The sequence below is a fragment of the Triticum aestivum genome, chromosome 5B (assembly GCF_018294505.1).
Source record: "Triticum aestivum cultivar Chinese Spring chromosome 5B, IWGSC CS RefSeq v2.1, whole genome shotgun sequence".
In the NCBI taxonomy this organism is placed as follows: Eukaryota; Viridiplantae; Streptophyta; class Magnoliopsida; order Poales; family Poaceae; genus Triticum; species Triticum aestivum.
The window spans coordinates 361,471,292-361,485,273 of record NC_057807.1 but is presented as its reverse complement, the minus strand read 5'-3'; the positions used below and the strand labels follow the sequence as shown (position 1 = coordinate 361,485,273).

The window sequence follows — 13,982 nt, the reverse complement described above, 5'->3', positions numbered from 1 at the left end:
TCTGCTTGACAAGCCGGGCATGTGGGCAGACAACAAGGTGGTACTCGATTACCTCCCTAGGAACACTGGAGATGTCAGATGGTTGCCATGCAAACACAAGAGCACTTTACTATTTGTCGTCGAGGGTGGCACTGATAGTAAAGGTACCATCAGCGCCAGCCAGCCCTGCCAGGACATTCTTCACAGCAGGTGCAACAGCTTTGGATCTCTTACTATTGGAACTCTCCGACAAGTCATCAACAGGCGTAGCACACTCCAAAGAGGTGCGCTTCCCGGATTCCTCACTGGAGCCCTTGTTAGCTTTCTTTTGTCTCTTGCTTTCCTTGGCGGGAGTAGTAGCTTCCGCAGCTTCTGCAGTGACTACCTCCCAATACATCTTGTCCATGCAAATGATTGCCTCCTTCTGGTCTAATGGAATGGAAATGATGCCTACCGGCCCTGGCATCTTTAGAGTATTGTAGGCATAGTGGGTGCCACCATGATTTTGGCCAGTGTTGGGCATCCAAGGATTCCATTGTACGGCAGGGGGAGGTCAACTACATCAAATACGATCTTCTCGGTCTGGTAGTTTAACTCCCCTCCGAATGTCACCGGCAGCGTGATCTTTCCCTTAGGACATCTCCTGCCGGGGTTGATCCCTTGGAACATACGAGTAACCTTGAGTTCTTCATCTTCTATTTGGAGCTTGCTGATGACCTTTGGAGAAATCAGATTCAACTTGGCCCTGCCGTCAACCAACATCTTTGTGACTTCGAGGTTGCGGATTGTTGGTGAGACCAACAACGGCAAGCACCCTACCATAGTGGTGCGGTCAGGGTGATCCTCTTCATCAAAGATGATGGGCGTGCGAGACCACTTGTGCGACTTCCGAGAATCTGCCGCTAGCTCCATGGCATTGACTTCACACGCCCACAGTTTAAGTTGGCGGTGAGAGGAGTGCAAAGATGCACCCCCGTCAATGCACAAGGCGTCAGTGGCTTTATGGAACTCCTGCTCGTTGGTTTCCTCTTCATCCCATTCATCACTCTCACCATCACAATCCTTCTTGTCACGACCTCCGGTGGGTTTCCCTTGATACCAAGGAGCCTTGCCAGGGCGGTTTGCTCTACCGCCTCGGCCTTTCTCGCCAGCACCATCTTGACCTTTCTCCTTATCACGCTTATCATACTCAGCCCTCTACTTTTTGACGAGTTGCTCAACCTGATGACACTCCTGAAGATCGTGGCCCTTGGTCTGATGGATCTTGCAGTACTGCCAATCACCCTTCCCAGCCTTCTCGACAACCGTGACTTCCTGGCAATCAGCGCACGCGGCAGCTTCTTTGCCGAGGGCCTCGGTCTTGGCCTTCTTGCCGGTACTAGGTGCGCTCGATCCTTCAACTGTCATCACTGCTTTGTCTTTGCGCTTCTTTCCGTTTTTCTTCTGATTGGTGGTGTCGTCGTCGTCCTCCTTTGAGCCAACATCGGCGCCATCCTCTTCATCGGGGAGCCGCCTCCCCTCTTCTACACGGGCACACTTGTCCACCAGGGTGTACAGCTCATTCACAGTCTTGGGCAACCGCACGTTCATTTTGGAACGTATCATGCGGTTGCGTATGTTGGACTGCAATGTAGCTATCACCGATGTCGGGTGGATGTCTGGAATGTTCCTGTGCACTCGACTGAACCTTTGCATGTACTTCCGCAGACTTTCTCCTTCCTTCTGCGGGAGGAGCTGCAAGTCGCTGGGCCGTCCAGGTTCTTGATGGCCACCCGTGAAGGCACCAACAAACTCACGGCATAGATCAGCCCAGGTTAAGATGGAGTTCTTTGGCAGGTGCATCAGCCAAGATCTCACATTTGGTTTAAGTGCCAAAGGGAAGTAGTTGGCGAATACCTTCTCATCTCTTCCCCCATCTGCCTGAACAGCGATGGTGTAGATGCTCAGAAACTCTGACGGGTTCAATCTCTCATTGTACTTCTTCGGTATCTCTGGCTTGAACATGCGGGAGGATGGACAACGAACTTGCCACAATTCACGAGTGAAGGCGGGGCACCCAACTTCGAAAGGCAGGTACCCGCTCTCACCGGGTGTGGGTTCGTCGACATCGGGGCCATTGCACCTATCAGACTAGCGACATGTTTTTCGGCATGGCTCGATGGTGACGCGCGTGTCTTCCCTCCGCATGTCTTCTAGGCTCGCCGCTGGTCTCGATGCACTCGAGGGTCGGATGAAGCCATCGATACGTCGTCGGGTTCTTGGTTGTGTGGCTCTAGCTGTGGCCCCTGCGCTGGCTGCCGCGGAGGGGACTGCACCATGGGGGTACCCCCTTCGGTACGACCAGCAGCCCGGGCCGTCGTTGCCGCCTATGGAGGCCATGGCGGGCCTACCAGCTGTGGTCCTCCCGCCTCGTCGAAACCAATCAAACTCTAAATGGTAGCTCTCCATTCATCCATTTGATCGGCCGCCAGTGGGAATCTCAATAGGAGTTGGGCCCGCGCCATAGCCTCCAAAGCAGTGTTTGGCATGGACGGCGACGCAGATTGTGACATTGCTCGGCTTCTGATGGTGCCAGTAGTGATGGCACCATGCTCTCGCCGCCTTGAGCCGGTCGCCAACGCGGCGTGGCGACGAGGAGGATGTGCGCGGGGATTGTCGACCCCGTCCGGTGCATTATCTTTGCCAGCTTGCTCTGGGGTGGCGCGTGACCTATGGCCGCACCCGCAGCGGGGGCAGCCAGAGCATCGCGGCGGTTTGCCCCAGAACGAGCGCCATCGGTGCGGCTACGCCCCTCAACGGGACGGAGAGGCAGCGATGGAATGATTTCTCCACCCGTACCTTGTGGGGCGTGGCTGTTGGGATGTTGTTGGCGCTATCCCTCTCTGGTGCCTCCTGCTCCCATTTCAGACGCAGGGGAGGTGGTGACGCCGCCTCCTACGCCCGCCCCATCCCCCACAGCGTCCATGTCCTCGTGCATCCCCGAAGCCCCCACGACCTCGACGACCGTGTGCGGAGGGGCGTTCGAGGTGGACGGGGGAGCTGCAGCGCCGGTCTTCTTCTTGGGCGCCATGGATGATGAAGCCATCGATGAAGAAAACGATGATGAAGATGACGCGCTGCATACACTCTCGGGTTCGCACAAGCGCTCCCCCTACCTGGCGCACCAAAGATGTCGTGGGAAACCACGACCACCTATGGGGCCATCAACCACTTGTGGTTTGGCGGGGGGAAGGAATGCATTGCATAAAGAGCGGAGGGTGCAGGGGCAGCGCGACAGCGATCACACATGCAATTTTACCCAGGTTCGGGCCACCACGAGGCGTAAAACCCTACTCCTGGTTTGGTGGATAGATGAGAGGACCGTGGTGGAGACGCATCGCTCTAGCCCGACAGGGTTTCCTTGGGACGAGAGCATCTATGCGTGTATGGGTGTACAAAGGTCCAAATCCTTTCCAAGGTTGCCATGGCCCTCCTTTTATAAATTAAGGGGTCACCACAATGGCAAATCAGTCATTGTGTACTGACTAGATAGTAAAAAATGCTATCATACCTAACTCTGCAGACAGGGCAGGCCGCTTAGTGTCACATCGTGGTGTGCCCGACAAGCCTTGCCGGGTCGTTCGGCCACCTTCTCGCCTATCTGCTTGACACGTCTCTGGATGGGTGTCATTTTGGAGGTGATTTCCTTTAGAAGTGGCTGCCATGTGTCAAATAATAGCCACTCAGTCACTTGGGGGCTTGACAAGCTTGCCGGGGGATTCTTGAGGTTGTCTTCGGGGTAACTTCGACCTTGCCATGCTCGCCTGCCCAACGAGGGAGCTTTTTCCTTAGTGGTATTTTTCTCATTTGGCTTGACTTGGTCTTCTTAATCTGCCCTTTGATTTCTCAAAGAGCTATTTCTTCTGCTTGGTATTGTCTTGGATGTTGTAAGCTTGCCCTTGTGCCTGTGTATAGTCAGGGCAACACACCTGGGGTTTGTTGCACCGACAACGCGCATCGGTGATCGCGTCCCTACCATTCACCACAAGTGAAGCATAAGCCCTTGCTGCGTCGATATGCGCGAAGAGCAGCTAGCTTGTCGTTGTTCGTGGTTGGCCGGTTGTTGTCGTTTGCGCGGTTGTCCTCTTGGCACACGTTAGGCTAGGGCACGCCTGATCTTGATGGCGGCAATGGCAGAGGAAGGGCCATGTGGGTACCGCGTGTCCACTCATCGACAGTAGGGGCGGAAAGGAGTGCCTCCTGTCCTCAGGCCTGAATGTCTCCACCACCTCTTCCTGCAAACACGCGAGATCCACATCAGTATCCAAGGTTTGGGGACGATGTAAAACGACGGTTGCGCGGATGTCGCATTGCAAAACATCCATGAATTGAGTAACAAAGAATGCAGGATCCCAAGATGTGTGATGAGCTAGGAGTTGGTGCATGAGTTGTGCATATTCAGCTGTCGTCCCTGTTTGCTTAAGCCTATTGAACTGGCGAAGAAGATTTTGGAATTTCTCCCGACCAAACTGGGTGCAAATGGCGGTGGCAAACTCTCCCAAATCTAGGTAATGTACGTGAGCTTGAGAGGATTGAAGCCATGTTAGGGCTCCCTCTGTGAAGTACATGGCAACACAACAAACCCATGTATCAGGACTAAGAGTGCACACCCGGAAGTAGGCTTCGCATTTGAGGCGCCAAGCCTTTGGGTTAGTTCCATCAAACAGAGAAAAATCGAACCGCGATGATGGTGGAAAACGGTGATATTCTTGGTCACCTGAGAACGAGTGCTCCCCAGCATGGAAGGAATCAGACGTACCAGTGGCCAGATGCAATCGTGGGGTGTGGATCTCCCCCAACGGTTTCCCCCGAAGATCTACTGCAACGCCGTGGCCATGCGACCAGTAACCTTCGTCACCCCTGGCCTGAGGTAGGTTGCCTTGATGTGGGCACGACATGTCTGCCAACAGAGGAAGTAGAGCAGGCAGATCAGTAAGACGAACATGTGCAATCATTGTCTCCTTCGCCTTGTCCACCGACGGGGCCTTGTCGTTGATCTGGGTATGGATGTTGTTGGCCTCCTGTCGCAACTCGTCCATGGATCGCTCGATGGAGGGCTTCCAACTCTAGAGATCGAGCACCACAGGGTGGATGTCGTTGATCTTGGCCGTCAGCGCAGCGATGGCCGTGGTCAGGTTCGTCAGCGCCTTGGCGTGCTCGTCCTTGCTGCGCGGGGTTTTGATGATGGAGGGGAAACACCCGACTAGATTCGGAGATAGAGAAAAAAAATTGGTGGATCGGAACGGCTCTGATACCACTTGTTACGCTCTCGCTAGGAATTTATCTCTCGAATATTGAATGGGATATAATTATTCAATTGGTAGCTAGGGTTCCCGAGGGGGAGAAGGGGATCAAGGAAGAGAAGCCGCCGCCAATACACAATACTTGTTCGTCACCACACGCAGGAGGGCTCGACCTCCTCTTAACCACGTCTGTGGTGTCCCAGACATGGGCCGGGAAGCAGCTGTTGCGGCCAGCTGGTCGTCACGGCCGTTCCAGTCCAACAGGAGGAGTCATGGTCGCCGGTGGTGGGGCCAACTGGTCAGAACACGTAATAGGGGTTGATGTTTAGGTCGGGAATGGATCGAAAATTTTGGACCATGTTTTCCGTGTGTTTATTTTCAAACGGACGTGGGCGGAACATTTAGTGCCTTATACTTTGCTTAGCCCATCCGCTATTCCGCGGGGACGAAATGTTGTGCCGTGTGTGAGAGGCGGCAACGAGGAGGAAAAGCGGCGCCAAAGTGTTTTCCTGTGTTCGCTCTTTCCCTCCATTCCGTCCCCTCCTCTTTCCTCTGTCTCTCTCTCCTACGGTCCTCCCTCCTCCCCGCCACGGAGAAAGGGGCCGGCGAGAAATCTTGGTCGCACCGCGCCTCACTGATCCATTGCAATTGATACCTGTGAGGGTTAGTATGTGCTTTCCTGAATCCTAGACCCCCCTCTCTAATCTTGTACGCATGACTTTTTTTTTTCTTGGTGATTTTGCTCCTAGCCAGTGGCTGATTCGTCTCACCATGTTCTTGGCTGGTTGGGACAAATGTGTGTAGGTATGGACCAAGAACGTGATGGCCCCAATCCCAGTCCCAGCAGCAAGGAAGAGGTGGAAATACTGACGGGTACGATTCTTATCTCGTTCTTGCAATATGTTCCTGCGATGCAATGTCGTTTCCTTCAATCCATCTGGATGGGACTGTTGGCCGCCCTGACATACTTGTACATACTCTACCCTACCTCTAGCCTTCCAAGTGCTACTTGTCTCGTTTGCTCACTGATCTTAGTATAAATAAAATGTACGATGTTGAGATCCAGTTTTAGTCTTCGGGGTCCAATTTGGCCTGTTCGATATTTGGTCATTTGCTCAAATGTGTTCAATTATTATCTGTAAAGAATTTACTCGATTTCATCAGGAAATGTTCAGCTGTCAATATACACAATTTACTCAAATGGCTGCATGTTTTGATATCTAGGCATGGAAGATGAAGTAGACAGTGCTAATGACATGGTAGAACAAGAGGAAAGCACCGGCAGCGCCCCTAGCCCATCGTTTTCAGGCAGAAACACGAAAAGGCTCCGGTCGAAAGGGTGGGACGATTTCATGCCCATTTTCGTCGGAACTAAGCTTGCAAAGGCTGAATGCATGCACTGCCAGAAGGTTTACAACGTCGGCTCCAGTGGCACTAGCAACCTGCTAAAGCACCAGGCCAAGTGCAGCGCTAGGGCCCATAAAAGGCCAATGCAAGACAAGCTTCAAATGTTGCCATCTACCCAGAAGAGCACCGTTGCAGCTAGCCCTGGTTTGACACAGAAGAAGCTCCCATTCTCCCTCGCCAGCCAGAAGAAATGCTTGAGCACAGCCGATGCAATGCTTCAGAAGAAGGGTCTTGCTTTGCTTGACATTCCCAATGACATGAATCAGGAGGTTCATCAGAATTCATCTCATGAGGAACTTGCAGGACGCGAGCAGAAGAATCAGTTGGGAGCAAAACTTGCAGTGCCTGAGCAGGACATTCTCACTAACATGAATCGGAAGAATCCAGAGGTTGATCAGGGTGAGCCACACAAAGAACTTGTCAGGATATTTGCTGCGCACGGGCAGTCACCATTTATAAGAGCCCATGATAGGTTTAGCAAGTTTGTTGCTTGCTTGAATCCTATGGTCAAGATGCCAGATGAATATGTCATGTGCAGGTACTTTAAGGAACTGTTTGACAAAGAAAAGACCAACCTGAAGGAGAAGCTTGCCGCTTTGGGCAGTCGGGTTTGCTTGAGTGCTTATGTGTGGCACTACGATTTGCTCTCAGCGTTCTTATGCCTGAGTGTTCATTACATTGATGGTCAATGGGAGAAGCAGAAAAATATCATCAAATTTCGTGCCGTCGATCCTTCCTGCAGTGGAGAGGAATTGAGCCAGTCTATATTGTATGCTATTGACGATTGGGGTCTTCGTGACAAGGTTTTCAGCATTATACTGGACGATGCATTTCTGGATGATTCAGTTACTTTAGATGTCAAAGCTCGTCTCGAAAAATGGAACCTTCTCTCGGCTAATCGGAGTGTGTCTACATCTGTAAATCAGAGCTTGTTTGTGATAAGGTATGCAACTCATCTAGTTAAACATGTCATACAGGTTGGGAAGGATGAACTTGAGAAAGTCACGCAGAAGTCAACAAAGTGTTCTAAGTATACAAAGGGCCACATTCCTCCGGTAGTACATTATCCGAACCACAGATATGCACCGTCACCAGGAGGCTGGAAAAGTGCAAAGAAGATTTGTAAGGTCATGGAAGATTTGCAACGACACATGGATGAAATACACAATTGTTGCAATCCAGCTGACCTGTTTGACAAGGTGTGGGATGTTAAGAAACTTTTGCATCGTGATGCTGATTCCTATATCTGGGGAGATAGTAAAATTTCCAAAGAACTGGAGAAGATGCAAGAAAAGTCTAAGGAGCAGTGGAAACTCTGTTGCTTAAATATATGTATGCCTATGATCATGGATCCTTCATACCGTTTGAAACGCATCAAGTCCCGTCTCCGGTCTGATGCAGGCAATTATCATCTGGAGAAGCGGAGTTTTGAAGATGATATAGAAGATTATATTGAAGAAGTGCATGCCATATTGCTCAACCTCTTCTGTGAATATTCTGATCAGGTGGAAGACACTAGCTGCACGTCTGGATCTAAAACTAGAAAAAGAACTCTTGGGGAGGGACGTGATACACTGATGGACTATTACCAAGCCGCCGAATATCCATACAGTGAGCGACCGATGATAGAACTTGATCAGTACATGCAGGAGCCAGGTCTCTCTGCAGATGAGTCCAGTGTTCTCCAATGGTGGAAGGAACACAACCTGACCTATCCTACAATTGCTCGGATGGCACGTGATATATTGGCCGTGCCACTCAGTGTAGACTGCAGCGTAGCAATAAAGACTGCGAGGCGCACAATTTGCGAGTCTAGTAGCATGTGGCGTGAAGAGGTTGTGTGTGTTCAGGACTGGCTCAGATCAGATGGTATGGTCCATACCCTTGGTTTTCTCTTTTTTTATCCCATTAAAGCTGTCTTGTGCTAATCGTAGTTCTCATGTCATCATAGGTTCCTCGAGCGAGTGATATTTTCAAGTGAATATTTCAACCTTCAGGATGTCCCATGTAAGCTGCTTTGCTTCCTAGTCCACCCACTTTAATCCTATCCTTTTCGACGAGTGACTGCTGATTGGTTACCTTTCTGATGCAGGATTCAAATACGAGATATTGCGCAGACAGGGAGTTCCTTTTTGACAGTTTTGGAGGCAGTATGCTAAGCTGATTTGTCAAGATGTAGTTAACAGCACAGTAGCTTCTCAGTTACTAGTGAGGTGTAGCGAGGCTTTTGTGTCTATGCTTGGTGAGGAGTCTGTCAGTAATTCCTACTTCTAGCTTCAGATACACCTGAAAATTATGTCCAGATATTACTTATAATTTTGCTAGTACCTCGCGTGAAAAATTTACGTTTTTCCTGGACCAGCTTGATTTGTCGGTTCAAAGGTTCAGACTTCTGAACAATGTGATGCACTCAGCCTTTCAGCACGCTGCTAATCTGATTTATGCCACTTCTACGACTAGAATCCTCTTTCCTGTCTTTCTAAGATTTCTGTTTATAAATTTCTCATCCGAGGCTGTCCAAAGCGTGGTCCATAGGGACTGCCTGTAGTTTGCGAAATTCATTGGTTTCTTTTCTTTTAACAGCAACAATAATAATAAATCAACTATGAATTTGCTTACGGTTGTCTCAACAAGGCGTCAATAAGAATCAGATGCATGGCCAAACAAAGAAATGTCACTAAAAATTCATTTACACTGCTTGCAAGTGAAGCGATGAGATTGTGAGCAATGGCATTAGCGTTTGTTCCCAAAATGTCATGCGTCCATCGATTTTGTGTGTGTAGGTGTATCTCGGTTCCGTTTAATCACCATTATTGGTAGTCCTGGCCATGGGAAGCCTGGCCCGACCCGACGCTGCTCCCGGGCCGGGCTCGGGCCTAGATTTTGAGCCTGATGGTCGGGCCCGTCGATTTTGCAATTTCCTGAAGGGGCCCAGCCCGTGGCCCAAGGCCCGTCGGGCTTTTACATGTTAGGGCCGGGCTCGGGCCTAAAAACCAGGCCCGATGGCCGGGCCGGGCCTGGGCCTGGTTTTTTTGCCTCGGGCTTGGCTAGGCCCGGCCCGAGGTTTGGCCAGGTATAATTATTGGCTGACGGTCGATTCGACTGCTTTCACAACGGTATTAATACTCCGTAAACATATATTTAGTGCACACATAGTTTCATACATTTCACAATTATACTAAAAAATATTTATGTTTATCCACAAAATAAAATGTTTTTTTGCGCAAAATAAAATGTTTATTTGGAATGATGGAATCCAAAATTATGAAAGTAAAGCCCGTTTGCAGTCTTTGGATCAAAATTCGTGTGCAAGCTGTCATCGGCAGGTCAAGCCGGTGGCTTGTTTCGGCGGTGGTAGTGGTCGTTTGGTAGTTCAGGGGCTTCGATGAATTTTTTTATTATGTTTGGAGTGATTTGTACTTTCGGATCATCCTCATACACAAAAACAAAACGTGTGCATTTTTATTTTGAACTTGTGTGCATTTTTTTGATAGGACAGAAACTGTGTGCAGTTAGAAACAAATCCATCCATTAGGCCGAAACGTCCTGTCTTTTAGGGTATGGCCTGTCTACATAGCAAGCCCAGTAGCCCATAAGGCAGGAGGCGCAGCGATTGCGCGCGGAAAAGCGGCGCGAAAGGCTCTCTCCTTTTTCACTTCTCCCTCCACGGCCCCCTCTCTTCCGCCGCCGAGGTAAAAGAAAGAAGGCAACAAAAATCTCAATCCGCTCTTGGTCTCACCCTCCCCGAGGGCGCAGAAGAAACACGGCAGCGATCGCAATCCAGCTCTACTCTGACCTGCCGCCTCCGGGCCAACGGTATGCGCCTTCTGGAATTCTTGCTCCGTTTCTTCTCCGTAGATAGTGCTGTCAGCCTGTCACTCATGACTGGTTTTCTTGGTGGATTTTGCACTTTCCTGTTCGTTTGATATGTGCGTCAGATCTGATTGGTCAACTTGCGTCGGATAAAATTGCATCTCCCTAACTGTGTACGTATGGATCAGTAATGTGATTCTCGCATATGGCTCGGCAGGGAGGGGATGGGGGTGAAAAATGGTACCATCTCCCATACCAATCTATAATCTATGTAGTTTGAATGGCATCAGAACCATTAATCAGAAGCTGCAACGATATTCCATTTGATCGATTTGAATGGTATCGGTATTTTCTGTTGCGCTCCCATTGTTCTTCTAGCTGTTACTCCTCTAACTCCCAATTCGGTCTCTCGATCCATTTTTACAGGAATCGACCATTTGCTAATTTGTTTACTTAAAGTTCCACAGAGAACTTGTTCAAACTTATAAGGAAATGCTGAAATATTAACACACACTTTTTTTCTTCAAATGGCTACATTTTTACTGGTCCTGCCTTTTTTTATGCCTAGGCATGGAACAGGAAGTTGACGGTGGCAAAAACATGGTGGCACAAGAGCACAACAATGGCAGCCTCTCCCGTGCAAACCCGAAAAGGCTCCGATCGAAGGCGTGGGAAGATTTCACACCAATCTACGTTGGCGGGAAGGTCGCGAAGGCTGAGTGCATGCATTGCCACCTGGTCTTCAATAGCAACAGCACAAATGGCACTAGCAACCTGCTTAAGCACCAAGCCATGTGCGGCCCCCGGGCCCAGAAGAGGCCAATGCAACGGAAGAGTACAGCATCAGCTGGCTCTGATCCGACACAGAAGAAGTTATCGTTCTTTCCCACCAGCCAGAAGAAATGCTTGGGCACAGCAGATGCAAGGCCTGAGAAGAAGGATCTTGTTTTGCTTCGCAGTGACACTAATCGGATGAGCCAAGAGGGTAATCACAATGGGTCTCACGAGGAACTTGGATCGCCTGGGCAGAATGATCTTTCCTTGCCTGATGTTCCCACCGACACGAAAACAAAGAGTCAACAAGTTGATCAAAATGGGTCTCATGACGAACTAGCTACAGCTGAGCAGGAGAATGATGCCTTCCCTGACAATCCCATCAACAAGAATGTAAAGAATCAGTCCCATGAGGAACTTGCATTGCCTGAACACAAGGCCATTCCTACAGCCACGAAACAGAAGAATCAGGATGTTGGTCAGGACGGATCCCATGGCGAGCTTGTTAGGAAATTGGCCTTGCACGGTTACCTGCCCTTGATGATGGACCATGGAGGACTCAGGAAGTCTGTGGATTTCTTGAATCCTGTGGTCAAGATGCCATCCTATGCTGACTTGATATCTACATTTTTGGATTTGTTCGACAGTGAAAAGGCCAAGCTGAAGGAGAAGTTTGCAGCCCTTCGCAGTCGGGTATGCTTGAGTGTTTACGTTTGGCACTATGATCCACTCTCGGCATTCTTGTGCTTGAGTGTTCATTACATTGATGATGAATGGGAGAGGCAACAAAAGATCGTCACATTTCGTGCCATGGATACTATCTGCAATGCAGAAGAACTGGGTGAAGCCATATTGCTGGCTATCCGAGATTGGGGTCTTTGTGGAAAAGTTTTTAGCATTGTACTGGATGATGCATTTATTGATGATTCAGTGGCTTCAAGTGTCAAAGCACAGCTCATGAAAGATAACTCAACCTTTGCAAACCAGAGCCTGTTTGTGGTGCGTCGTGGAACTCATTTACTTGATCAGGTTATTCAGGTGGGGCTGGATGAACTTGAAAAAATCATGGAGAAATCAGCGAACTGTTCTAAACCTATGATGGGTCCTAAGTCGTCTGCAGTGCGGTATCCCAACTACAAATACGCACCATCTCAGGAAGACTGGGGCGAAGCGCGTAAGATGTGTGAGACCTTGGAAGAGTTTCATCAGTACATGGACACAAGTCAGAGTCTTCGTGGTCCAGTCCACTTATTTGATGCAATTAGGGATGTGAAGCGTGATTTGCGCCGCGGAGTTAAGAGCGATGCGGATGGATCATTTTCCAATATGCTAAAGAAGATGCAGCAGAAGTTCAAGCAATATTGGAAACTCTGTTGCTTACATTTATGTATGACTATAGCCATGGATCCTTCATACGGCCTGAAACACATCAAGTCTAGGAGCGGTTACCTCTGTAAAAATGACAAAGATGGCTATAAAAAGGATGTCCATGATACATTGCTAAGTCTCTTCTATGAATATTCTGGTCAGGTGGAAGACGCCAGCTGCACTTCTGGGTCTAAAACTAGCAAGGAAACTGTTATCACTGAAGATGGTATGAATGAAGATGATGCACCATTTGCATGCTGTGGCGATTATGGAGACAAATGTAATAAAGGGCGGCCGATGATAGAACTTGACCAGTACTTGCATGAGCCAAGCTACTGTAGAGGCCAGACGAGTGTTCTTCAGTGGTGGAAGGAACATAACCTGACCTATCCTACAATTGCTCGAATGGCACGTGATATATTGGCTATGCCGTACAGATGCGACTACGAGGTAGCAACAAGGACTGCCGGACTTGCAATTTGCGAGTCAGGTCATAAGCACTGGGTTGAGCAGCTTGTCTGTACTCAAAATTGGCTCGGACCAGACCGTACGTTCCACTCTCTCGCTTTTCTCATCGATATCCTGTCACATTCTCGTATTAACCATACATTGTGCAACCCTAGGTTCTGCAAGCAAGGCCTCAGCCAATGATCTTTCCGACTGAGTACTTGGGCCTTCTTAATCTTCCATGTAAGACCCTTTTCAAATTTATACACGGCAATCCGATTCTGAACTAGTAGTACTAAGCTATGGCTCAACAGTTACCTTTCTGATGCAGGATCCTTTTTATCTTTTTGGAAGGAGACGCTGGATTTAAAGACGAGAAATGTGCGAAGGGCGACATTTGTTCAGACGGTTTTAGTGAATGCATGCTGGTATCACTTAGCAGCTATGATTATGAGTAGTTTTAGACATTTAGTGATGATGGTGGAGGTGTAATGGCGCTTTTGTACGTATGTGTCGTGGACCGGGGAGCTTGTCAGTAATTTCCACTTCTAGTTTTCAGATATTTTGTCAACATCTCATCCAATGATACCTGATCATGATGTTCATATGCCCAACTATATATACTACTCTCTTCTAGTGCTTGCAGCACATTCCTCTACCCTTGAGTCCTCTTCTGGTGCTCCTTTTTTTTCGCAATTTCTGGCACGGGTTTGATTGATTTGTTGGTCAAAAAAGAGGAGGCTTTTGTCTCAACAATGATACACCACCACCTCGACCGACCTTTTTGAGCAACGCACGCCGCAGCTAATCAGGCTTTCGCCACTTCACTTAATCATGAGCCAGGATGCATGGGATCACAGTTCTAGCCAGATCGCCAATTAATCCTCCCACCCAAATACCCAATGCACGCAA

General features: G+C 49.2%; 2 protein-coding genes across 2 annotated transcripts; both read left to right on the top strand.

The window, feature by feature from the left end:
- Positions 1-5,714: 5,714 nt before the first annotated feature.
- LOC123111863 (zinc finger BED domain-containing protein RICESLEEPER 2) lies at positions 5,715-9,116 on the top strand. Its single transcript, XM_044532748.1, has 5 exons — positions 5,715-5,924; positions 6,066-6,134; positions 6,486-8,537; positions 8,620-8,675; positions 8,761-9,116. The coding sequence occupies exons 2-4, from the start codon at positions 6,068-6,070 to the stop codon at positions 8,634-8,636; spliced, it is 2,136 nt and encodes a 711-aa protein (XP_044388683.1). The 5' UTR covers positions 5,715-5,924; positions 6,066-6,067; the 3' UTR covers positions 8,637-8,675; positions 8,761-9,116.
- Positions 9,117-10,322: 1,206 nt separating this feature from the next.
- Positions 10,323-13,721, top strand: LOC123111862 (zinc finger BED domain-containing protein DAYSLEEPER). Its single transcript, XM_044532747.1, has 4 exons — positions 10,323-10,484; positions 11,050-13,170; positions 13,247-13,313; positions 13,402-13,721. Exons 2-3 carry the CDS (start codon positions 11,052-11,054, stop codon positions 13,285-13,287), a joined length of 2,160 nt encoding a protein of 719 aa, XP_044388682.1. The 5' UTR covers positions 10,323-10,484; positions 11,050-11,051; the 3' UTR covers positions 13,288-13,313; positions 13,402-13,721.
- The last annotated feature ends 261 nt before the right edge of the window (positions 13,722-13,982 follow it).